The sequence below is a fragment of the Littorina saxatilis genome, linkage group LG15 (genome assembly GCF_037325665.1).
Source record: "Littorina saxatilis isolate snail1 linkage group LG15, US_GU_Lsax_2.0, whole genome shotgun sequence".
Taxonomy (NCBI): Eukaryota; Metazoa; Mollusca; class Gastropoda; order Littorinimorpha; family Littorinidae; genus Littorina; species Littorina saxatilis.
Window position 1 is genome coordinate 23,434,813 of NC_090259.1, and position 26,630 is coordinate 23,461,442.

Sequence of the window (26,630 nt, forward strand, 5' to 3'; positions counted from 1 at the left end):
CGGCTCCTAATATGGACCACCTCCTGTTCTGGCAAACTAACGGCGATAGAGCGCCCAAATCAATTTCATTGGCTGTATTTACCCTCTCTAGATCACTTGCACATGTCAAAACAATCGCAGAAACATACACCAGAAAACCGTTAGAATGTTTCTCTTTTTACATTTAGTCAAGTTTTGACTAAATGTTTTTACATAGAGGGGGAATCGAGACGAGGGTCATGGTGTATGTATGTGTGTGTGTGTGTGTGTGTGTGTGTGTGTGTGTGTGGTGTATGTGTGTGTGTGTGTGTCTGTCTGTCTGTCTGTCTGTGCGTGTGTGTGTGTGTGTGTGTAGAGCGATTCAGACTAAACTACTGGACCAATCTTTATGAAATTTTACATGAGAGTTCCTGGGAATGATATCCCCGGACCGTTTTTTCTTTTTTTCGATAAATACCTTTGATGACGTCATATCCGGCTTTTTGTAAAAGTTGAGGCGGCACTGTCACACCCTCATTTTTCAATCAAATTGATTGAAATTTTTGTAAGGCAATCTTCGACGAAGGCCGGACTTCGGTATTGCATTTCAGCTTGGTGGCTTAAATATTAATTAATGACTTTGGTCATTAAACATCTAAAAATTGTAATAATTTTTTTTTTATATCAAACGATCCAAATGTACGTTCATCTTATTCTACATTATTTCCTGATTCCAAAAACATATAAATATGTTATATTTGGATTAAAAACAAGCTCTGAAAATTAAAAATATAAAAATTATGATCAAAATTAAATTTCCGAAATCGATTTAAAAACAATTTCATCTTATTCCTTGTCGGTTCCTGATTCCAAAAACATATAGATATGATAATTATGTTTGGATTAAAAACACGCTCAGAAAGTTAAAACGAAGAGAGGTACAGAAAAGCGTGCTATGCAGCACAGCCAAACCACTACCGCGCTGAACAGGCTCGTCAGTTTCACTCCGTTTTGCACAAGCGGCGGACTACGGTCATTGTGAAAAAATGCAGTGCGTTCAGTTTCATTCTGTGAGTTCCACAGCTTGACTAAATGTAGTAATTTCGCCTTACGCGACTTGTTTACACTTTTGGCAGCGTTCACTTTTTTAAAGTGACCAGCCAGGCGGGATGTCCTGAAAAGGACATTGCTTTTTCTTTGTGTGTGTGTGTGTGTGTGTGTGTTCTTGTTAAGACCGCGTCGTTTTGACTTTGGCCCGAAAATGGAGCCGAATTGTTTTGACGCACCCCGTTGTTTTGACGTCACAACAACGGATGCCTCGATTTTCGAGCTTCCCGCCCTAAGATATACCATGTGACACAAGGATTTGATTTTATTGGTTCTGTCCAAACTATGATAATTTTGTCAGGGTTGAGTGTGTGGCGAGTGTGTTGGGCTAGTGTTTTGCGGTCAAAACAAGAACTGTAGTTTTTTGGGTTCCCCTGGCGGCAACATTGAGAGAGAGAGCGAGAGAGAGCGGATTGCCGCGTGAAACCGTGATTTGACACGATGGCTGACGCCGACACGCGGGGTGAACGCCGCAGCCGGTACATTACCACAGACACAGGTGTGTATTATATTTATAGTACTTTGTTGTCCATTTTAGACGAAAAGACTGTTGACTGAGTTGTTTTTGAAATAGTGACGCGCCTTCAACTTTATCTTTCAGGTCTGTTGCCACATGGCTCTGACATTCCAAAATGGCTAACCTCGTTTTTTGGAATTTAGAGCTCACAATCCAGTGACAGTGACATTAACAAGAACTTGATCAGTCATTAATTATCAATGGCTTATCAAGTTGTTGGTACAGGTTACTATGCAAGAGTCTTATACATTAAAACAAATTATGGCGAGTGGTGCACAGATCTAAATACTCTCAGTATACTGAGAAGGCACGATGCATGTTGGTTTTTTAACTTCCGAAAGATTCTGAGATTAGCTGTGCGTACAAGCGATCGAATAGCACTGATTTTATCAGTATTTATATAACTATGTTTTGTTTGTGTCTTGTTTGCTGAATTTATGTGTAGGAGCCTGAGGCGGGTTGAGATCTAGCTCCAATGTTCAAATTTCAATCTCGCCTTAGGCCTAGTAGCTGTTGAATTAGGGAGACCGAATAAGTCAGTCACGGTGCGACTATATATTTTTTTTTAATTCGATTTATTTAATTAAAAACTCTTCACGTCCTGTACCGCACGACTTTGTTACTATACTTAGGAATGACCTCACAGGACGGAAGCGCTCTCTGTGCTTGAAAACCACATTTAGGTCACTTCCTTTGTAAACAAGCACATAGCTGCTCCGCGGTTCGTTCGTTTGGTGAACGTTTTGGTAGTTTGCAATGGATTTGTATTGATTTTTTTTTCACGGAGATTTTGGGACCATCTCTGGTGATGCTGATACAGTCAGTAAAGACAAATTTGGGGATATTATCGACGAATTAGGGGCAGAACAAGTGCTGGGACTCGAAGCAGACAATCGCTTGACATTGAAATTGTAAGCTTAATGTAGTTTAGTTTCATCTCCCCCGTCGCGATAACCTTCGTGGTTGAAAACGACGTTAAACACCAAATAAAGAAAGAAAGTTTCATCTCTTTGTTCCACCATCACCCAGCCGACGCGGCGACTTCCTGGCGTGGCCGTAAAGTCCGGTTACTCGATCACGTCGCTCTCTGCTCTGTGCATCGTCAAATATGTTCATGCTTTTCACCTGTTGCACGTGAGTGAGTGGAGACTCGGCTCCCCCATAATCATGGTCCAACAGGCATGCGAATCATTAATTCTGCTTTTTACACGATGAGTCTTCTTCTGTCAATTTAATGCATACTAGTTACAAATTAAAATGACAGTATGATTTCTTCATTAATTAACTACTCATAATGATAATACATGTATTATACGTGTATACTTTACATACATGTTTTATAACATAAAACCCATAAATGTCGTGTCTGACACACACAGATACCCACTTTCTGGTCATTTTCATCAAATCCTTACGGTACTGAGGCTTAGCAATAGGGAAATGTGTTCAGGACGTGAATAGTTATTTGACCGGGCGAAGCTGGATTGACTTTGGACTTATCATGTATTGGAGCCATTCTTCCGTTCTGGGGACGAAATCCGTCTGTTGAAAAAAAAACCTACTGTTTGTGTTTTACTTTACCCATACACACGCACACGTTTTTGTTCCTCTTTTTTTCTCTTCATCCTCTTTTTGTTCTGTTTTCTTCTCCTGTCCACGACATTACTGCTTCCCCTCAAACCTATGATGTATTTTTTCCGTGCATGGTTTATCCCTGTCTCTTCCCAGAGACCAGGCAGTCCGGTTACAGTAGCTCGGGTACTTTGTATCTCCCCCAAACTCATCAACTTAAGTTCATTACAGACAGAATAATTAGCATAGCCGCTAATTCAACAGTGTATAGCCTATAGGCTCTCTTTTTCTTTTCTCTCCTCGACATTCAACCCATGGTCCCCCTCGACCACTACCATCTTTGACGCAATGTCACTGTCAGAAAACTCACTGCCTTCTTCGGCATCATACAATTCATCATCTGACAGAGACTCGTCAGTGGTAAGACATAATGCATTCTCATCATACTCCAACTCCTTTGGATCAGACACACCTGAATGACAATGCTTCTCAATTAAAAATGTACACATGCTTTTATGTGAGTTAGGGAAGTATAAATAGAGAATACTATATATGGCTTGCTGTGTCGTACCAGATTTTCATGAGTTGTTTTTTTAAATATTGAACTGCGAGCGAAAGCGAGCTATTCACTATTTTAAAAAGCAACGAGTGTAAATCTGGTACAAAACAGCAAGCCATGTAGTATTCTGTTTATCCTACATACTGTACTTACGTGTATTTTACTGAAAATGTCCTGCAGTCGAGGCAGCTAAATTGAAGACGCTTGTTTTGGAACCTCGATCTCTTCTAAAGCCTCGTGCAATCTATTACGTCAAAGCAAAGAAACGTCACTCTGAAAGTGTGGCTTGACGTGTTAGTTCTAAAAATTCATCGAAGGTAATTAGCGAGCGCAATCTTTTTTCTTCTATAATGACGTTTGTCTCGGTGACTTTGGCATCATAAGCAGTGGAAAAACAGGTCCCTGCCAGACTTGCTTGACATGACCTCATTTACATGATATATACACACGTGTGATTTGAACGATTATTATCTCACGAGTGTCTCTCTCACGCATGTAGGATGATATTATTAATCAAATGAAAATTTACTAATAAAATGTTCTATTATGTCACTAGTGGAACCAGGAGGCCGAGGCCAGAGATTTAAAACAAGGGAGTACTTCCCACATTTCTCATACGGCCAAAGAATGGTGCAGGCTGCACTGGCTAAGAGTCTACCTGCCATACCATTGCCAGATGACACCAGCAATCATCCAGGTACAATGTAATCCCATTTTTATTTTGTTGAAAGGCAAGATTTAACCAGAAAGTAAGGAACTAACTCAGGGGTTCCACTTATTGCACACACAAAAGTATATATATACGCAGTTTTCAGCCTCCGTACACATTTTCACCGACATGTTGCATTTTGTCACGCAAAATTACAATTGCACTCAAAAAACTAAATAGCCACGAAGAGAGCACCTGAACTCCCACCTCTGATTCTCCCCACCCGCCTTGTTCATCACTGTTAACACTTGTGTACTTATCGCCAGAGGCCATAGTACCAGTGCTCTACCGAATTGAATCTTTATTCCTTAGGTCACTGCCACCGGCGATAGCCATATATATATGAATGACCAGCTCTACCGAAGAGGAAGATTGCATTACATTTCTTTGGGGAGGGGGGGGTCGGGGGGGTCATGAGTCACAGAATAAATAATTGATCCTGCTGTGTTCAGCAAAACAATGGTCTGCCTTATCACACATGCCATCAGTTTGGTGCACTGCCGATTCAGTTTACAGGCCAGGGGTGTCCGGGTCTACTCTGATTACATCGGACTGACCCACAGTGATTGTTTTTCAGGCCGAAATATCTTCCATTTAGCGCCATGCAAATAGTTCAGTTCCTCGCTTAGAGGCCTATTACCTGTACAGAGCCACTGCAAAACGCAAACAGACCGATCTGTCGTCGGAAAGTGAAAGAACAGAATCTGATGAAGGGACTTCTTTTAGTTACTTATCATCATCATGTCCAGTGATGGCGCTAGTACTTTTTTCAAACCGGTACGCAAACTTTTATGAAGCAAACAGTCCAGAAAAAAACGGTAGGCTGGTCATTGGAACCAGTTAGAATCCAGCTCAGAGTACTGGTTTTATAGTTTTGCCAGCGAAAAAAGACGCGGTAGTTCTAAAAATCAACGGCAGCCAATTTTGTTCGGGGATTTTTTCGTTTCAACCGGTAAAATACCGGTAATTACCGGTTAAAGCCAACACTGCATGTCTTCTCAATCGTAGTGAGAAAAACACACTTCTCCTGCGCGTTTTTTCCCCCAATTAAGTTTGTAATGGTACGCGTTTTCCCCGGCTCATACGCATTTTTTCAGTCATGTTGTGTATGCAAACGCAAAAAGCAAAAACCCAGTGGAACCCCTGACTAACTAACTGTTATGCAATACTTCTGGAGGGGTGATCACACTACAGTGAACACAGTTTAGTTATGACTAAGATATGTAGTTAAATTGCTATTCTGATACACATGGAAGAATTCAGGGTTATGATTTGATAGTCTCACATGGACCTATTTCGGTCATAAGGCCATATATGTCAACGGAAGCTGCTCAATATCCTATATATTTACAACAATAAAGCATGCTTCCTGTTTCATCACCGTGGATGAATTAAGTGCTTGCATGCACATACCTGGTCAGGTTTGCTTCTGTTACTGGTCGACAGACGATATAGTTTGTACAAAAACTAAATTCTTGCCGTCCATGAAATACATCCCTGGTAAAAATTCAATTCCTGCAACACACCTTGCAAAACTAGTAGCTGCAGTCTAGCAGACGGTCTTTCCAGTGCTTTGTAATGAATCGGCAATATTGCCTTTGCCTATGCAACGCTCATATATATGCAGATCCCAATCTGATGAATGGACTGACCCACAGTTAACAGAGAAAATAAAGGACCCACTAGAGAAAGTGCTGAATTCTTGGGATGTAGTCTGATGATAGACGGAAGACAGACAATAGACGGAAGACAGACAATAGACAGAAGATAGACGGAAGACAGACAATAGACGGAAGATAGACGGAAGACAGACAATAGACGGAAGACAGATGGTAGATCGAAGACAGACAATAGACGGAAGACAGACAATAGACGGAAGACAGACGATAGATGGAAGACAGACAATAGACAGAAGATAGACGGAAGACAGACAATAGACGGAAGACAGACGATAGATGGAAGACAGACGATAGATAGAAGACAGACGATAGACGGAAGACAGACGATAGATAGAAGACAGACGATAGACGGAAGACAGACGATAGACAGAAGACAGACAATAGATGGAAGACAGACAATACACGGAAGACAGACAATAGATGGAAGACAGACGGAAGACATACAATAGACAGAAGACAGACGGTAGATGGAAGACAGACGATAGACGGAAGACAGACGATGTAGTCTGACGATAGACGATATATATGGCCTTGGCTCAGAATTGGTGTCTAGAAACTGTGACAAAAAGTGTTTTTCAGAAAATGTTGTTTTTATAAACTGCACCTCAAAGAGAAAAAGATGACAAAGACAACCCAACAAGTCTGGAAGAAATCGGACATTTATTGTGTTAACAGTGGACAAAAATGTGCGTACATGCTGTTCATCACCCTTACATCATGTCACAAGATAAACATGCCAATTAAAAGGAAACCTGAATAAACAGCTTACAAATTTCAGTTGTAAATTGACAAAGGAAGCCAAAAGGATAAATATGTACAAAATTCAAAATAAAGTAATTGGAATTACGTTCCCGACAAAAATAAACAGCAGGACAGTTCATCACCTTACAACAATGTGAGGGCCTCAGTTAAAAATAGCAAAAACTTACAGAATTATCAGTTAATATACATGGAATCACATTCATGTACCGATTAGCATCTGTAGCAGATTTCAGAGTGATAATGCAAGCAAATATTTACTTTTAAAGCAATGAAATGTTGAATTGTATGAACAGCAAGTTTCTATTCAGTACAAAAACTAGAAAATCAAACTTAGGTCGCACGTTATCTAGAAAGTCATCTGAAACATCATGTCAAGTGACATAAATTATCATGTTACAGTATCATCAACGAGACAAAATTCAAGTTCGTGAACAAGAAACAATTACATAAATTACTCATCCATCTTTTCTGTTCATCACTTTACAGCGTGACAAAGTCACATTTCACATATTAGTATCCAAACGGAACAGAGCTAGAACACAATACACATATCCAGAACACACACATCAAAGGAGGGTAACATCAATGGCAAAAAAAACCTTGTAACTTGAAGCACTCAAAAGTTATCACATGAAAACTGGAGATGTTCATCACATTACAGCAAACTTGTCAAAAAATTGAACATAAATGACTGTCCTGTCTGCATAATTCATTTAACATGTCATTAAACAAGTTACATTAGGTGGCAGACATAAAATATAGAACATTGGAGGAAAAAACCGAGCATAGTAAGATTTAGTGACGCCAATAAGAAAAATGTTCATCACCTTACATCACAAGATGAACACATAATGAGACCCGCAAACCACTTTGGTGACAGAACATAAGCAAAATAAGTGAAAATGGAAGAATATATGGGGGAGAATCTGAAATGGCGTCGAATGCCTAGTCAGCCACTTCAAACGTATTTTCTGTCTGACTGTGAGGTTGTTTTCCTTGTTGTGTGCATGGAACGTGTACAGTAATGAATAAAGAAAGAGCTGATGGTATTTAAAATGGTTTGGTGGGAAGAATGTAGCTATGAGAAGCAGAATTTGCCCAAAAATCACGAGTATTTTGCCCGCCATTTTGTGACACTTACTTGGGTAGGTATACTTCGAAGAAACTAGGTGGCACACTAACAGACAAAATCAAGTAGATGAAACTGAAACACGCGCACAAAAGATTCAGCTCACAGTACAAGCACTTGAAACCACATCTGTAGCCTGTAGTATTATTTTTTGCAACATATTCTCGGGTCACGGCGGGCGTTAGATTTTCGTGTCAGAAATCACGTAGGCACTTTCCCGGCATTGTCTGGGGTTGATGTACGATGGCAGAAAGAAAACTATACGATAAATTTAAGGGACAACACAAACAAATAAAAAAGAGACATTCATGATGATATCGTACGGAAATTACTATGAAGATGTGTTCTCCTCGGTCTTATTTTATTTTTTCGTGTCGTCGATTTTCGAGACTTCGTACTTCGGTTATACTTCATCGCTTTGTTTTGCCTATTTTTTTCCCGCGAAAAGTTTGGAACATGTTAATATCCACTTATCTTCTGGTTCATTTGCTGTCCACGATGTGTGACCCGGCACCCAGCGCCGAAAATGCGGAAGGTAAGTTGATACCATTTTGGGCATCATGTAACGCCCTCCAGTTACTAAAAAATCACTGTTTTTTTGCTTTCTTTCACTTTTTGTGTGGTTATTCTTGTATTAAAATATAATATTATTGTTCTAAAAACATTATGGGTTGATGTCGGTGATTTGTTTTCACAATTTGATGACTGGTTCGTGTTCTGAAGTCCGGCAAAATTTGCCGATGTTCATTTCAAGGGGTTTTCGTCGTTTTCTTTGTTACCTGTACGAATAATAATGATTTTAATTTTGTTTAATCCAGAAAGTGATTCAAACTCGGAAAACACGAGTTTAGTTATGAAAAATAAATAATAACGGAAGAAGTGTATTTCCGAACCCGGAGCTCGTTACAAACACCAAACGAATACCGTGTAGCGTAACGCCCACCTGCACTTGATGTGATTGTATTTGTTTCTTTCACTTATTTAATTTAGCTTACAGTTTGGAAAGACAGAATGCAAACTGAAACGTTAGACACGCATTTTGTTCTTTTTACACATGAACGTGCTGAACTTGTAGGCGTGAGTTACCAACACCACATCCAGTACAGTCGTCTCAGTGTAGGGAAACGCGCTCTTACTGTCGTCAGAAAACTTTTCGCTCGATTGTCGCTATGTTAAAGTAATTGTCTTATTTTTCTTCGTTATTCAATAGTATTAAACGCACTCGCCTTTATCTTGACCTTACACGAAAAAACACTGTGGCAGACAGCGGTAGTTACGGAACACAACGGTGGTTGTTTTCGTCGTGTATGTAACTTACTGAGGAGTACAAACTAAGAGGTATTAATACATGATTTCTGTCTCTTTCATTTTTTTAGTCTGTAAAAAACAGGAAATCGGTATTGGTTATTATTCTTTGTTTCGTTAAGTTCAAACCACGAAAATGGTTTTGCAAGGCGTTGGTTTCAAAGACGAAGGTGTGTCAATATCTTGGTGTAAGTAACTTACATCTCGAAGCAGTTGAAAAAAACACCCCCCCCCCCTCCCCCCGCTTTTCCTGAATATAAACAAAATCAGTAACACCACATCTTTCTTTCCATTCACTCTTTTAATGGTAAAAATTCCTTAATCGACGGAGTTGGTTTCCAACGCGATTTCGAAATTACGTTCTTCGTGTAGGCTAACTCGCTCGACCAAGAATAATGACGAATTTATAGAACCTCTGCTCACAGGTTTTCCTGTTGTTGTTTATTTCTCCTGCTTTCCCTTGTGCCAGTATTTGGATGAAGGTTGCATTAAATGTGTTTTATTATGCATAATGAAGTTGGTTACATACACCATACCACGGATGTTTGATTGAAGCATGCGGTGAACTGTAACGCACTCCGGAACGAGACCTTGCTGTCGTGGATTATCACTCGCTTTCAAGTTTTACATTTGCGCGAAGGCACTGTAATGAGCGATATAATGTCTTCGAAGTCACATGTATTTCAGGGAACTGTAAATACTTATTCAATATGTGGTCTATTAGAGTTAGTTACATTTCACTGGTGTAACGTAGATCAGACGTGTCGGTAACTCCCACGCTCAGAGTAGTTTTCCACTCTATTAACCTTTGGGTAGCGTGATGGTAGGCCTATAGTGAAATGGATTCAGTTGAAAATGCCCAGAATTTTGAGTATTCTCCGTGATTTAATTCATCTCGACCATCATTTCCTACGAATGGGTTACCCAACACCAAAGTTGGTGTCAGTAACGCGCTCCGGCTTGCAAAGATGCCTGCTATCGAGCGATTCGAATGGAGAGCAAAGTTAATAGAAGGATTAAACAGAAAACTCAAAGTATTTCGTGTAGCTGACAGATTTACCCATTTAAGATGTTAAAGTTATGTATCTGCTGACTGACACGGAGCGCGTTACACTACACGACACAACGGCTGCAGGTAACCAACGCTGCTGGCGACAGTACTGTCCAGTGTCGATTTTTTTTTTTCGCGGTGTGCACACTGTCAGTACCACTTCACTCTCTATCTTCCTTGCCTCCACGGACGGGAGCCTGCCGCAGTTCCAAGGAGGAGGGAAGGGGGTGGCGCAGGGTGGTGGTGGTGGGAGTGGTGAGAGAGGTGGTACTGCGTGAAAGGCGAGCGTGGTACAGAGCCAGAAAAACACAGTGCACTGTTCGCTGTTGTGACCACAATCTGATGCTCAGTGTCATGTACGCGGCATGTGTGTGTGTGTCTGTGTGTGTGTGTGTCTGTGTGTGTGTGTGTCTGTGTAAGAGTGTGTGTGTGTGTGTGTGTTGGGGGGTGGGGTCGAGGGGTAGAGGAAGGGGAGATAGAGAAGAGTTTAATTGCTAGGCGTTCCTTTTGTGATTGTTCTTTGTAATAAAAGAAAATTATTACACACACACACACACACACACACACACACACTCAGTATGTTACAGTACCCAGGCTGCCCCCATTTTTAATATAGATTTGGTAAAGACTAAAATCGAACAATTTTAAATCTGGAATACACAAGGCTGTAGTACTGGAGTTTTCAGCTATGGGAACATGTACAATGACCAGAAAGAAAAGAGAAAGAAACCAATTACCTTATTCTACTGGACAATGATTTGGTGTGTGTTTTTTTCCCGCTGGGGAGGGGAGAAGGGTATGTATATTTTGTGTTGTTGATTTTGTTTTATTTATATTTTTTACCGTGAAACTGATATGAGCTCTTTACACTCTTTCAGAAAACACAGCAGAGCCGTCTTCAAGTGCTAAGTACAACTTGCGGATTAAACTGAAAAGACCCGTCAATTTACTACGGTGTGTGCGTGTGTGTGTGTGTGAGTGCGTGCGCGCGCACGCGCGCGCGTGTGTGTGTGTGTGTGTGTGCGTGTGTGTGTGTGAGTATGTGTGTGTGTGTGCGTGTGTGTGTGTGTGACAATTCCTCACAGTATACCCTGAACGCACACATCCACACCAACACACACCAACACACACACACTGACAAACACCGGCACGCACACACACACACACACACACACACGTTTAACCCCCCCCATACACACACACGGTTACCCCCCCCCCCCCCCCTACGTAATTTACTGGTATGCTTCAGTTACAACTTCCCCAACTATAAACAATACCCTTTTATCCAGTTACAAAATGTTACAGAGATTTTAGTTGGAAAGTAGAATGCAATACAAACCATTTGTTGTATGTATTTCATGAACCTATAGCTAGTGATTGTTCTGTGCATTTTTTAGTCACTTGAGAAAAAGTGACTCTATGTAATCGGTCAGTGTTAGTCTGTCCGGCCGGCCGTCCGGCCGGCCGTCCGTAGACACCACCTTAACGTTGGACTTTTCTCGGAAACTATCAAAGCGATCGGGCTCATATTTTGTTTAGTCGTGACCTCCAATGACCTCTACACTTTAACGATGGTTTCGTTGACCTTTGACCTTTTTCCAGGTCACAGGTCAGCGTCAAAGGAAAAATTAGACATTTTATATCTTTGACAAAGTTCATCGGATGTGATTGAAACTTTGTAGGATTATTCTTTACATCAAAGTATTTACATCTGTAGCCTTTTACGAACGTTATCAGAAAAACAAGGGAGATAACTAGCCTTTTCTGTTCGGCAACACACAACTTAACGTTGGGCTTTTCTCGGAAACTATAAAAGTGACCGGGCTCAAATTTTATGTGAACGTGACTCATTGTGTTGTGAATAGCAATTTCTTCCTGTCCATCTGATGCCTCATATAATATTCAGAACTGCGAAAGTGACTCGATCGAGCGTTTGCTCTTCTTGTTAATTTGTAACCAGTGAAGTTACTTGCCAAACAACCATAGGCACATGATTCAGTACTGAACTCAGTTTACCTTAACCAAGGACAAGCTCAACTCAAGCCAGGGGATTTCATTAAGGTGAAGGTGCCAAAGAAGAATGGATCAGCTGTCATTTACATGGCACAGGTGAGGATGAAGAAAAATATGTGTAAGACTCATTAACTTCGGCGACGGAATAAGTGAAGACCATTTATTACAAATGCAAATTTTAATTTCAAGTATTTCTGCTATGCCAGTTTTGCTTCTCCGCCTACAGAGTATTTGTGCATCCTATGTAGAGCCTCACCACTGTAGTAACACTTGGCTATTCTCACTTCTCATTTACACAGGTCACACAGAAAGAAGGAGGGGTCATTTCTGGACGCTATCTCAAACCATGGGGAGCAGCTTGGAAATTCAGTGATGCCCTCTCATTTGTCGAGGAGTATCAAATTCCTCTCCAGGACATAGCGGAGAAGATGGACAGTGCTGTTCTTCATGATGACGGACGAAACATCTACTATACCTTTTGAACAAGCCTGCAGAAACATGTCAACCATTTGCCAGAGCTTTTGTTGCTGAATAGCACAACTCTTGACACTGAAACTGATAGTTTATTTTGCAAATGATTGTGGTCTAGCTTGTTTTTTTTTCTTTCTTTTGATGCTGACCTTTTTTCCCTTTTACTCTGTAGATTGTGAAATAGCTTGGAAGATACTTGCTAATCTTGTAGTGTACATGTTTGACACGTTTTCTGTCTTATTTTCTACAAGACCAAAATGATTTTTTTTCTTCTGCAAGTTGTAAGATAACTGTGCCTTGCAAAATGCTTTGTTCTTAATCTGCTTAATACTTTCCTTACATAAAAGATGGAATGTTGCAAATGATGTTTTAAAACGCACATAACTTTTTCTCTGAATTACCCTTACACGTTGCATGTATAATATGCCTTAAAGACTAAAAATGCTGTTTTGATTACTATGAAGTTAACAGTTGGATTAATAATGGGGATATTTTCATGCCCTTATATTCATTCAACTTGTAACCTACAGATTAACACGGTACCCTGGTTCTGAGTCAGCCGTTTGTCTCAGCGAAATGACACGTTCTTCTCTTTATGAAGTATTATGTTCGCTATACCCTGTTATAATGAATAAACAAATATATATATCTATACATTGTATATATATAAGTGCACCAAGATTTGTGGCTACCATAAATTGCAATAACTCTAATCAGCTATTTAGACTGATGGAAAGCTTTTTCTTGCTTAATCTTATGAAAATGGACAATTTTCGTGATATGTAACTTACTCCAGGGCATTCTGTAACACTTTACTTACTGTTTCTCTCACACAACTCACTGCAACCCTTCATGCGGCGGTGAACTATGCAAGCAACCTTGTTCCTAACATTTCAACATAAAATTAGGGTACTGGCAGTACATTTTCTGTCCTGAAAGCAGGGAGAAGTAGTGTTTTTGGTAACAGGTAACCAGCACCACAGTGGGGCTTGATACTCAGCGGCCTAAAAAAAGATATGTCTGTGTGCTGCAGGTAATATGTATAAAAAAATCATAATTTGATAGTTTATACTTCTTGAATCCTTGCACATTTATGCTTTCAAACTTTATAGTAAGTGCCAGGGAGTAAATTGCCGATAACAGGCAAAACCAGAAACAGGGTACTCAGAGATTTGAGAAAAAAATATTGCTTATGTACATAGTAAAGACATTATATTATCTTAAAAAACATTTCCAGACACCCAAGACACTTATAATGAAAAGCAAAAAGCAAATCTGTGTGAAATCAGTTAAAAAATGTCAAAAACTGTGTATCAGCAGCATCTTTGGTGAAACTGTAACCTACTCCAAGATTCGACTCATGAGACACTGATGAAACTTCATCAAATTGGACAAGATTTTGTGCGAAGATACTTGGCTGTGCATAGAATAATTGCATGGAATCCAAATTTGCAAAACCTTAAAGTGAAAACAACAGTATAGATATTGTGATGTGACACGGTGATGTGTAACCAGCTCTGTATTTTATTTTGACACTCTACCACTTCAGACTGTTTGCCGATATTCCTTTTTCATTTATGTGAACACATACTGCATGGATTAATAAACTTTATAGAGGAAATAAAAATTGTTTCTGCTCACTTGTAATTTTGCCCTTTGTGTCACAAGAATTCGACACCATTTCAAATTCTTCCCCATATATGACTTAAGATTAAAAATACTCCAAATATGATATGTTCAAAAAAATAATGTGAGATAGAGAAAACTTTGGTGTTTGTTCATAACTTTACACAAATCAGATTGCAGAGATCTGATGTAAGATGATGAACTGTGCATGCTCATGTGACTTGAAGACATTTTGTAATTAGTTGAACATCACAGATTTTGAACTTGACACAAGTAAAAGGTAACTGTTTAAAAAATTCCAATCAATGACAAAGGAAAACAAAGTTACCTTTGTTCATCACTTTACACACATTTGGCAATAGATGCTTGCTGTAAGGTTATGAACTACGCCAATTAAGTAATTCTAGGAGATAAGTTTGATTTTATCAAAACTATATGAAGATCCGTGGTAAACAATTAGATTAAGGCATTTTTTTCATGACTGATTTCTAAAATAACAACAAAAATTGCTAACTTTTAGATCAGTGTAATTTATTTGTTGAAAAGTGATGAACTACGTCGACATTAGGCATTGCATTTGTCTATCAAAATAACAACATGCTGACGGTTTTATTTTTTTCAAATTATTGGTGAAATCATGCCAGTTATGATTATTTCTCCAGTCTTTCATTAAATTGTTTCTATAAAATGTAAGTTCATCACTTTACAAAAGATCGATACACATTTTTTTTTTTTCACATGTAGGAATCGAATTGAAAATTGTCTCAAGATCGGAAACTACGCACAAGTACTTGCTAAACAATACAGAAAAACAAACATCGTTGCATTGTGACAAATTAACAAACTACAAACATTTATTCATAGCCACGCAGTTCATCACTCTAGATAACACAATTACAGCAAAACATTTACCTTTACGTTCTCTATTTCCTTCGTCCATGACGACTTCATTCACAATGACGCTTCACCCTTTATTGATTTCGCGCCTAAAACAATGGAATGTGACCGCTCACACCTTTCCGATAAAATATTAGTCCGATGAAAAATGTAGTTCATCACGATGCATCTTACAGCAAATTGACACATTTCACCTATGAAGCCATTTTCTGTACAAACTACAACGCAAACCATGAATTTTGATCCAGCAAATAATACTCGGGTCTAGTCTCATCAAATATTTGAGTGAACAACGGCGATTGTATTTTTTTGATAACTCATTGTAGTGAACGATTCATCCGCGTGTTTCCTTACGACAATACGTGATGAACATCACTTCGTTTGTTTCCGGAAAATACTCGGCGATGCATTGACCGTTTCTGCCCGAAAGATACTCTATGATTTCATCAGCCTTTGCAGAACAGGAAAACTTCATTTTCTATGTTATGTCCTCGAACACTATCGCAATAAATTAATCCAATTAGACCCACTGTAAAATGTCACAAACAAATCGAGAAAACTCGGCCGATAGTTAGCACAAATTGCGTCACAGCGACCAAAAGAACAACATCGGCTATCGACTTGAAGTGAAAACGGAAAGGTAAACATGTCTTAGATCCAAGAAATCTCTTTCCGTTGTCCTTCTGTGGCTCTGTTCACAGAAATTAGGCCATGAATAACCCGAGTGGGGGGAAAGTGGAGTTCGACGCCATTTCTGAGCCAAGGCCATATACGGACGTTCAACCAGTATTTGGCTTTAGCTTGATTCAGGAACAAGAGGGCGACCGCAACTGAGTCGCATGTGTAGACAAACCATAATGCCTTTCTCCAGTCCAGTCTATGAAATAGGACTTACAGCTGATCTAGCTGGACTCTACGCAAGCTTCAGTACGAATGAAGTAAAATCTCCCATATCAAATTTATTATACACAAATATGAAAACAGTTAACTAGACTGTTCTAACTGTAAACCAACGTAAAGGGGAAATATGAAGCTCAAAAACAGGTTTAAGTCCCAAGCATCATGCAACCACAGGCGCTTTCTGTCTGTCTTTCCTACAGTTGACTGCAGCTTCGAACCACAGGCGCTTGTGACAGAGGACTCTACAAGCAGCCATCACTCAGTTGACTCCCAAATGGTGAGTTTTTACAGAGTAGATTATTTGTTGCCCTGTCTGAAGATATTTTGTTTTTGCGATTTGATTTGTTAAATGTTTGATCTGCATTACTTGTGAGTTTCCTGTGATGACCAAGGCAATGAAATATGTTTGCTATCTGCAGTCTATGTTCTTTTGCCTCTGAAAAACATGCATCAGAGTTGTGCATTCTATTTTTCCTCACTATTGATTGGATTAACGTTTTTAATTTGTGACTGTTTACTGTTAATGTGTTTTTTTGTGCCTATGATTCCATTTTCTGAGGCTGTGCTTATATTTCTTTATTTATCGTCACAGTTCAGTACAGACTTTTAACTAGTGAGAAGAGCATCCTTCCAAATGGACATGTAACAACAAATTTTAGTAGACCTGCTTCGCTTTATTAGCAAATCTAATGGCAACATTATTTCTCGAAAAACCTATAGTTCACTATTGACCAGCAGGGATAGACAAATAGTCTACCCGATTGCCAGGAGTGAGTAAAAAAAATCTGCCGGGCTAAGAGAAACCACCTGGCAACTTGTCGGCTGGCTATAAACATTCTGTACCAATGCAACAGTTTTGGTTGTAATTTCAAGTTTCAAAGCGATGCAACAATTGGGGCATGTGCTGGGCCAGCAACATTTCTGGCGGGCTAGTGAGTACTAGTGTAGTAACTTTCTTGAAGTTACTAGTCCTGTTGGCGAGTTAAGATTTGAAGATTTGGCCATCCTTGACAAGAATGATTGAGATTAAAAAAATCTTGATCAGCACAGAAAATAGCTAGGCTTTACTTTTTTGGTATTTGTTCAAGTCAATGGATATTCTTTTTGCATCATGACTTGTAAAACCCTTGGCAGATCTATGAGGTTGCACATGTGACCAATTGTATGAGCAGCAGTGATGGCCAAATCTCAAAATTTTAATTTGCCAGCCGAACGAGTAACTTCAAGAAAGTGACTAGCCAGACAGAAATGTTGCTGGTCCAGTACATACCACACAACAGATTATGAGTATCAGATTTCTTTGTACAATCAAAATAGAGGTGTTTTTGCAGATGCCAGAGGTTCCTGCATCTGCAGTGTTAATGTGGCTTTAAAACACCATAGTAGTACAACCAACACTTTTGCATTTGACCAGAATTTTCACTGGCCAGATGGGCGAGCTGCCAGACGGTTTCTTCTAGCGGAGACGGATATTTTAATCGCCTCTGGCAATCGGGCGGACAATTTAACCGTCCCTGAGCAGGAATGTGCTTATTGAGCTATATTTTCATATCGTGACGCGGGCCGGTTGGGAATTGTTTGGGCCGGTTCAAATTGCTGACCTAAAAAAAATAAGTTAAGGTAAACCCCTGGACACTAGTTTTTAGGACCTGGAGAGGACCCCAGACAATGGGGCCTCAAGGTTTGTCATACCCAGAACATCCGTTTTAAAGTTTTGTTCCAGCTGGGACTCATTGAGCCCGGTATCGCTGCGTGAATGACACATTTTCCACAAAACCACCCGCCCCATGTTCTATGAAAGATTTCTCTTCAAGGTCACATATCTTCTGCCGGAGGGAGGCTCAGTGCAAACTGACAGCAATTTTTGACGATAGTTATTGTATTTTGCAGGATTTTTCAGACAAAGACATGACATATGTCCCAGACTCTGCCAGCAGCATTGACGGATCGCATTTGTACCCACCATTGTTTTTTGGGTCACAACTCATCACAAAAATGGCTACGGGAACTGAAAGTACTTGCCCTGCCCCTGCTGAACCTGCTTGTCCTGAGTCCACATCATGCCCCAAAGAAGATCCATGCAGAATCAAAGGATTGTCCTTCGCTGAAACAAAGACTGTTGGTGACAAAACTGTACCCAAGCCTAAGCAGCACTTTTGTTTGTTTTGTCAGAAACCACAATCACGTTTGCCTCGGCATATTGAGACGCAGCACAAAGATGAAAAGTCTATGGTCCCTTACTTGAATGCTAAGAAAGGATCCGGAGAAAAGAAGGCAGAGCTGACAAAGCTTCGGAATGCTGGTGACCATCAGCACAATTTGAGTGTTCTGAGAAATGTGTCTGGGACACTGGTGGTGAAACGGAGGAAGCGAGAAAGTCCTTCGGTAAGCAACTTTGTTGCCTGCCCTTATTGCCTTGGATACTTTCAAATAAAGGATATTTACAGGCACAAGTGCGTAGAAGCAAATGATGGCTCACGGAGGGAATTTGTAAAGAAAGGGAAGCTAATGTTGCCCGATTCTGAATGCAAGGAAGATGAGTCGGAGGCATTCCAGTCTTTTCTTGACACACTGCAGTCAGACCATATCCGTCTGGTAGTCAAAACTGACCCTTTGATCAAAGAGCTTGCGAGAAGCCAAGTAAAACGGCACGGATTTAACCCGAGTCGTTTCGCCCAAATACGAAACAAAGTGAGGGAGGTTTCACGTCTGTTATTGAAACTGCGAAAAGTGTCAGGACTTGAAAACGCTTCTCTCAAGGAATTTCTCACGCCTGAAATGTTCAAAACGGTAATAGAAGCAACCAAACAAGTCGCTGGTTACGAAGCAGAGGAATACAAATTCCGAATTCCATCCTTAGCCAACAAACTTGGCTACACAATCAAGCTGTGTGCTGACATACTGGAGGTCCAGGCCGTGGAAAAAAGGAATGACAGTCTGAAGTGTGATGTTCAGGGATACCTGAAACTCCATCAGATGAGATGGAATGAAGAAATTTCTGCCCACGCAAGTCGCAATCTGTATGAACAGAAAAAGGGACATGCAAAACGTCTTCCTCTGTCGAGAGACGTCGCCAAGCTCTCCTCTCACCTCAGCAATGTTTCAGCCGCGGCCACCCAAACCCTCACTACAGCACACGAAGAAAAGGAGATCAAGGCAGCATGGAAAAGCCTTGCGGAAGTCACTCTGACCCAGATAATCCTTTTCAACAGGAGAAGGTCAGGCGAGGCCTCAAGAATGAAACTAGTAGATCTAAATCAACACGAAACTCACGATGTGGATGTCTTCAAATCACTTAGCACATTTGAAAAAATCCTATGTAACAAGCTGACCAGGATTGAGATAATCGGAAAACGTGGCCGAATTGTCCCAATTCTCATGACTGCACAGGTGAAAGCAGCTGTGGAACTGCTTGTGCAAAAAAGAGATGATGCTGGTGTCAGCGGTTCCAACAAATTTGTGTTTTCTTGCACATTCTTTCAGTCGGAGGGGCACATTCGGGGATCTGACACGCTTCGAAAGTTTGTGACATCAGCGCAGTTGGCAGAGCCACAGTTCATCACATCTACTTCACTTCGAAAGCAGGTTGCTACTCTGTCCCAGATAGTCAGTTTGAAGGACAACGAGCTGGATGCCCTTGCTCAGTTTATGGGACATGATGTTCGCACTCACCGCGAGTACTACCGCCTCCCATCAGACATGATGCAGTTGGCCAAAGTCAGCAAATTACTCCTTGCCCTTGAAAAGGGGAAGCTGCAAGACCACCAGCGCTGCACCCTGGATGAGATGGAAGTGGCTGAAGATGAAGCCATCACCTCGGATGAGGAGGCAGGTATGTGTGACATTTTGAAGATGAATTCCTTTGCTCTTTTTGCACAAAATGAACACAGCTAGACTATCTCTAAATCTAGTATTGTAATAACCTTTTTTTTGTATTCTTAAATTCATCTTCTTCTCCTTCTGCTTCTTCTGCCTCTTCTTCTTCTTCTAAATTGGGGGGCTGAGATGGCTCATTCGGTACACAGCGTGGACTACATATAGTTCCTCTGACTCTCATAGTCACAGGTTTGAATCCCGGTCTCCCTCTCTCTGGTATCGCCTTTGTTGTGGCTAGTGACATTGAACCACCAATACAATTTTATTTGTTTTAAATCTAAATTGAGAACGTTCATACTTCAATGCACACTACAATGTGATATATTGTGCTAACATTAATTTGCATTACACAATAAAGCAAACATTAATACTACGGTACTTACTACATAAACTTTTGTACTTGCGATCTGGGATTTTATCTATTCTATCATATTGTAACTATTATTTACAGAATTTGTTGAAAAGGGTCACAGCCCTATTCCAGAACGATCTGCATCAGGAAGGTTCGCAACAAAAGACTCTTTGGCACCGCCACATAACCAGCCCTCTCCGCCTATGCATCAACCTTGTCCTGCTACAGCTGCACCTGACAGTAAGTCTTCTTCTTCTGTGTACGCATGCTATCAACTACAGTACTGCAAGCACTCCCAGTTTCGGATAAAAACAAATGCGATTGGTCACTTTGGCAGAAATAACAACTGTGAACAGAATGTTGATAGTAAAAGAAAGTAAGGAAGCAGGAAAGATGAGCCGGTGCCTACCTAACAGCAAACTAGATAGCTCCTGGTGTTCAAAAACAGGAGGGGCCCTTAATTTAAGTCCGCAGCGCTCCACTGCAGTAGGTGACAGTAAGGGACAATATGGGCTGAATCCATCCCATCTACATGGTGTTGGAGTGGGGACAGGACATATTTGAATGGCGATGTCGCTGTTCAGTGTCTGAAAGTCTCTTAAGTTTGTAGTTGCAAACATGACTTTTCTTTCTCTTTACCCCCCCCCCCCCCCCTCCTCACTCCCACAAAGTAACATAGTAGATTTAATTTCTTATTTGTAGCTGCCATTCCATGTAAAAGTGAATACATTTACTTATTTAGTATAAACTTGTCACCCTGGCATGAGGTAATATGACCGGCACGGTTGGCCTAGTGGTAAGGCGTCCGCCCCGTTGTGGGTTCGAACCCCGGCCGGGTCATACCTAAGACTTTAAAATTGGCAATCTAGTGGCTGCTCCGCCTGGCGTCTGGCATTATGGGGTTAGTGCTAGGACTGGTTGGTCCGGTGTCAGAATAATGTGACTGGGTGAGACATGAAGCCTGTGCTGCGACTTCTGTCTTGTGTGTGGCGCACGTTATATGTCAAAGCAGCACCGCCCTGATATGGCCCTTCGTGGTCGGCTGGGCGTTAAGCAAACAAACAAACAAAAAATGAGGTAATATCACAAGGGTTATTCATGTTTTTGTATTTGTCAGATTCTGCTGATGATGAGGAAGCACCAGAAATCCAAAGGAAGTTTCAACGGTGTGCTGCTGACAGCAGTGCATGCTCAAACAGTTCAGTATATATCTTTCTCCTTAGTCAACCAATTTTCCATGGGGGCGCGACTGGAGATGGATGAAGGTCAGGGGGTTCCTGTGTTCGAGTGGGAACAGCTTGAATTTAACTCACAGAGTTGTTTGTGTCCAACACGCTTGTCGGAGGTGTTTTTTTACGGCGTCAATGTTGGGGGGTGGGTGGGGGTTAAGGATGAGGGGTAGAACTGCATTCGTTGATGCATTTTGATTGTCTTACATCTGAAATGTATTTGTACCTTTGAAGAATAGTTCATTCCTGTACACTCATAACACGGAACACACGTTTATTTATTTTGAACATAACATAATTAATACAATAAATAATTAATTATAATTTTATTATGTCCCCAGGCGAGCCCCCTTCCTCCTGGACATTCTCTCCTGTTGGTGTGGCAATGATGAACAAAAGATGCAGTGTATTCACACAGATCACTTCTCCTTCAGCGTCATCTAACGAAAGTAAGCTTTATTGCATATAAATTAATTTAGAAACATGCTGGCGTCACCCCCCGCGGGTTAGGGGGAGTCCCATATTGGTTGGGACTAGAAAGAATTTACCCGCTGCTACCCAGCATGTCGTAAGAGGCGACTAACGGTTCTGTTTCTTCTCTTCTTTTGTCTTATTTCTGCCTTACCAGTCCTTTCACCTATATTTCCTTCCAAGAAAACTCTCCCTACTATTCCCTGCAGTTTTCCAATTCTTTTCTTGTTGTCTTATTTCTGCCTGACTGGATCCATCACCTTTATTTCACTTACCAAAAGTCTTCTTTTCCACATCCTTATTTCTCTGCACCCCGCATGTCGTATGAGGCGACTAACGGATTCTGTTTCTCCTTTAACCCTTGTTAAGTGGTTCTTGTATAGAATATAGTCAATGTTTGTAAAGATTTTAGTCAAGCAGTATGTAAGAAATGTTTAGTCCTTTGTACTGGAAACTTGCATTCTCCCAGTAAGGTCATATATTGTACTACGTTGCAAGCCCCTGGAGCAATTTTTTGATTAGTGCTTTTGTGAACAAGAAACACTTAACAAGTGGCTCCCTCCCATCTCCACCCTTTCCCCTATCCCATCTCCCCCTTTCCCTCGTCGCGATATAACCTTCGTGGTTGAAAACGACGTTAAACACCAAATAAAGAAAGAAAGAAATGCTGGCGTCATGTACGGACGATTAACTAAGCGCCCATTACCTAGTTGTTGAATGACCGCATTCCATAGTGGAAACTCTTGTGTTTAGTTATTTGACAACGAAATTGATATTTTAAAAGCATATGTCTTTTAGCTGTTGTCCTTTTTTTGCTATTTTGCATAATCTATCAAATGATTTGAAATAAAGATAAGGCAGCTGAGAAAATCTATCGTCTTTTTTTTCCCCAAGGTTCAACTGACAATGAGTACCTACCTGAACAGTGGAGCCATTCCAAACCAAAGAAGCTCAAATCAAAGGCAACGCGCAACAGTGAGTGGAAACATAATCATTGTCTTTATACCTCTTCTTTCTCTTTGTGAACTGAGCTTTAAGGAGCTGACTCAATCCACACAAAAGTTATTCTTTTAAAGTAGAACAAAACCAGTAAACTAGATAGTTATTGTGTTTTTGAGTAAGGTAATATCCTTCTCTGAAGCCCTTGAAAGGAAAAATAGAGCCTGTTCATAACGTGTTAACTGTTAATCTAACTAGGAGCGTATAGTTATTGTGTTTTTGAGTACGGTAATACCCTTCTCTAAAGCACTTGGAAGGAAACATAGAGTATGTTCACAGACCTGTTTACCCTCCCGGAATTATTACGGATTTAGGGTCTAAATTCCGGTATTACGGAAATCTACCGGAAATTCCGGTCACAAGAACCATTTCCGTGTGTGAAAATTTAAAGTCGAAATTGTAGTACTAGTAGTCACCGGGATTTTGATTTCCCGAAAACCCTTTTAGCTCAAGGCCGACCGGAACAGCCTTGTCTGCGCATGTGCAAAAACAAGGTATTTGTCGGTCAACGCGTGGTTTTTGTGCATTCGGTCCGATCGACATGGGTCGTAAGCGTAAGGCCGATCTCTCTGGGGACAAAATGCCAACCAAAAAAGCTCAAGTTGTACAGGAATATCGGCAAAACTATCAAGTCAAGTGGCAGTGTCTGGCGAAGTCTAAGAAGAGCGAATCACTTGCATTTTGGTGATCGAATTGAGATCAGTGCAACAACAAAGCTAGTCAGTCATGAGTCACTGCAGTCGTTCGTCCGCGAACCAAGCGAACGTGTCCCGAGGTTAGACGCAGCATTAGTTTATTTACAAAATGCAGTACACAAATGAACATGGAAACAAACAAATTGTGTTTGGCAAAACATGAGCCTGCTTCGCATCGAGTTTATTTGACCAGTATGTCTGTGCTTCGACATTATCTCTTGCTACGGTCAGTGACTTGTGCTGTTGCCGGAATTTGAAAGTCTTTTTGAGTCTAAAAGTGATCTCCATTAATCTTTCTCCAATATAGCAAAGATCACAGTTCTTTGAATTGAAAAACTTTAAAGAAAATCTTTAAATAAAATGAACGAGCCGGTCCACAAAAAATAAAGGTAGCTTCTGGAGAGTGTTTTTCTGACTGGTTTTAATGCAGGATGTAAACAGGTCTGTGTTCATAACGAGTAAACTGTTAATCTAACTAGGAGTGGCATTTTGTCAAAGAGCAGTTCAAATCCGTACGTTCTTTAACATATCAAAATGGCCTGCTGTCGCTCAGTTTTCTTGATTCAAAACTAAGCAGTAAATTGTATAATTATTTAAAAATGAATAAATAAGTGGATCAGTTAACAAGTGCAATGGCTAACTGACCTGCCACTTCTCATGCCCATTCGTGGCTTCTGTCCCATGCTTTGAAAATGAATGTGTACAGGGTCTGTAATTCCGGTTTTAATTTAGATTTGAAATCTTTTGTAATTAATGGATTACGCCCACATACACTTCCGTGTATTAGAGGCGGGGACGGGAGTCCCAGGAATTGGAAAAAAGAGGAGGTACTATATCTAACTTACATTGAACAACCAAAATGTAAGCAGCACTAAGATTGACAGTGAAAATGTGACAGTTTTAGTGTACTAGCTTTAGTGCCACGAAGAAGAATCAGAACAAATGTTGACTCGGGAAAATAAATGTCCATGCCCAATCAAGATTCGAAATAGAGACACTGAGATCACGAGTTGTCGGCCTAGACCACCAGACTACCCGGCGCTCATATTGAGTTGGCATGATTGTTCCTTATAAAGTTTTAATCCGATAACATATTTAACCTTTGTATCTCCGGTAATAGGTCTTGTGATATCTGTGTCCACAAAGGTTCAAACCAGCCACGTCGACTGTGGTTGGAGGAGGAGGTGAAGGCAGTGGAGGCTCATTTGTTAAAATATATCGCCACGCAAGTGCTGCCAAGAAAAGAGGATATCCAGAAGTGCCTTCAGGCTGAAGAGGCTCTGAAAAATCGTACCTGGCTACACGTCAAGAACTATGTACGAAACCGGATTACTGCTTTGCAAAGAAATCAGCGAAACTAAATAATGTTCCGCTTTTCAGCTACTGATCATCTTTCCAATGTTGTTGCTGATCACTACCAATAAGTAGATATATATCTAGTGCAGGTTTGTGTCTTGAGCTGTACTGGACAATGATTTACACATTTATCTTTATTTGTTTTTATTAATTTTGACTATGAGCACACTGGTGGTTGTGTTTCATGTTAAATGATTTATTTAGTATGTGTTTATGCAAATCATTTTTGGCATTTTGAATAAGCTAGATGTGACCTTTCTTAGCACTGATCCAAAGGTCAGTTTAATATGCGGTCAAAACAATGATGGTGGAGGCAGTTGGCTATTTTTAATTCATTTGCATAGCAAAAACGAGGCTATATATCTATTGACAACTGACCACCTATTGAACACTCAAAACTTTTCAAATAATGGAAGCTTTCATTATAAAAACTTGTCTTGGTTATGAAACCTATGAACACTTATAAAATGCATGTGATTACATCAGCAAAACAAAACAAAATATAAGCAAGTGAGTCATATTCTTTGTGGCTTTGCCCTTGTTTAACTGTATTATCATTATTTATTATCATGAACACAGACTACCATAAGGTCCGCTCCCCCCCCGCGGGTTAGGGGGAAGAATTTACCCGATGCTCCCCAGCATGTCGTAAGAGGCAACTAACGGATTCTGTTTCTCCTTTTACCCTTGTTAAGTGTTTCTTGTATAGAATATAGTCAATGTTTGTAAAGATTTTAGTCGAGCAGTATGTAAGAAATGTTAAGTCCTTTGTACTAGAAACTTGCATTCTCCCAGTAAGGTCATATATTGTACTACGTTGCTAGCCCCTGGAGCAATTTTTTGATTAGTGCTTTTGTGAACAAGAAACAATTAACAAGTGGCTCTATCCCATCATCCCCCCCCCCCCTTTCCCCGTCGCGATATAACCTTGAACGGTTGAAAACGATGTTAAAACACCAAATAAAGTAAAGATAAGGTCCGCTATTAGGAAAGTCAAAACAATCAAAGTGTCATATGCACTTTGTCATCGTGTGTGACATTTTATTGTCAACACAACGATGGTGGTGTTTCACATGTTATGATTAATTCAGATCTTAAGTGTATATAAAGTGTATTTATGTACATGTACTTTTGACCATTTTAGATAAGCTTAATTTGATATTTCAGGGGCCTCTGTCAAAAGGTCACTACAGCATGTGGTGTCAAAGCAACCATTGTGGAGGCAAATGGCCTATTTTTAACCTTCACCGGGCTTCCTGGGTACTACAGGACCCAGAGGCACATAAAAATGACCATAACTCCAGTTCTAATACGAATTTTTTAATGAAATTTGGTGTATTCCTCGGCCACCTGCATGGCTTCCTATGACCCAAATTTTAAGTCAATCGGTCAAATTA

General features: G+C 40.3%; 1 protein-coding gene across 5 annotated transcripts; it reads left to right on the plus strand.

The window, feature by feature from the left end:
- Positions 1-1,167: 1,167 nt before the first annotated feature.
- Positions 1,168-25,289, plus strand: LOC138948862 (uncharacterized). 5 transcript variants are annotated; one of them, XM_070320488.1, is made up of 9 exons: positions 1,168-1,564; positions 4,270-4,410; positions 16,456-16,532; positions 18,146-20,087; positions 20,583-20,723; positions 21,601-21,681; positions 22,054-22,161; positions 23,078-23,158; positions 25,024-25,289. In XM_070320488.1, the coding sequence occupies exons 1-9, from the start codon at positions 1,507-1,509 to the stop codon at positions 25,236-25,238; spliced, it is 2,844 nt and encodes a 947-aa protein (XP_070176589.1). In that variant the 5' UTR covers positions 1,168-1,506; the 3' UTR covers positions 25,239-25,289. The 5 variants fall into 5 exon arrangements, with proteins under 5 accessions (XP_070176589.1, XP_070176590.1, XP_070176593.1 ...); XM_070320492.1 differs by having other exon boundaries at positions 1,173-1,564; positions 19,739-20,087; XM_070320490.1 differs by lacking the exon at positions 1,168-1,564 and adding an exon at positions 2,051-2,493.
- Positions 25,290-26,630: the final 1,341 nt, after the last annotated feature.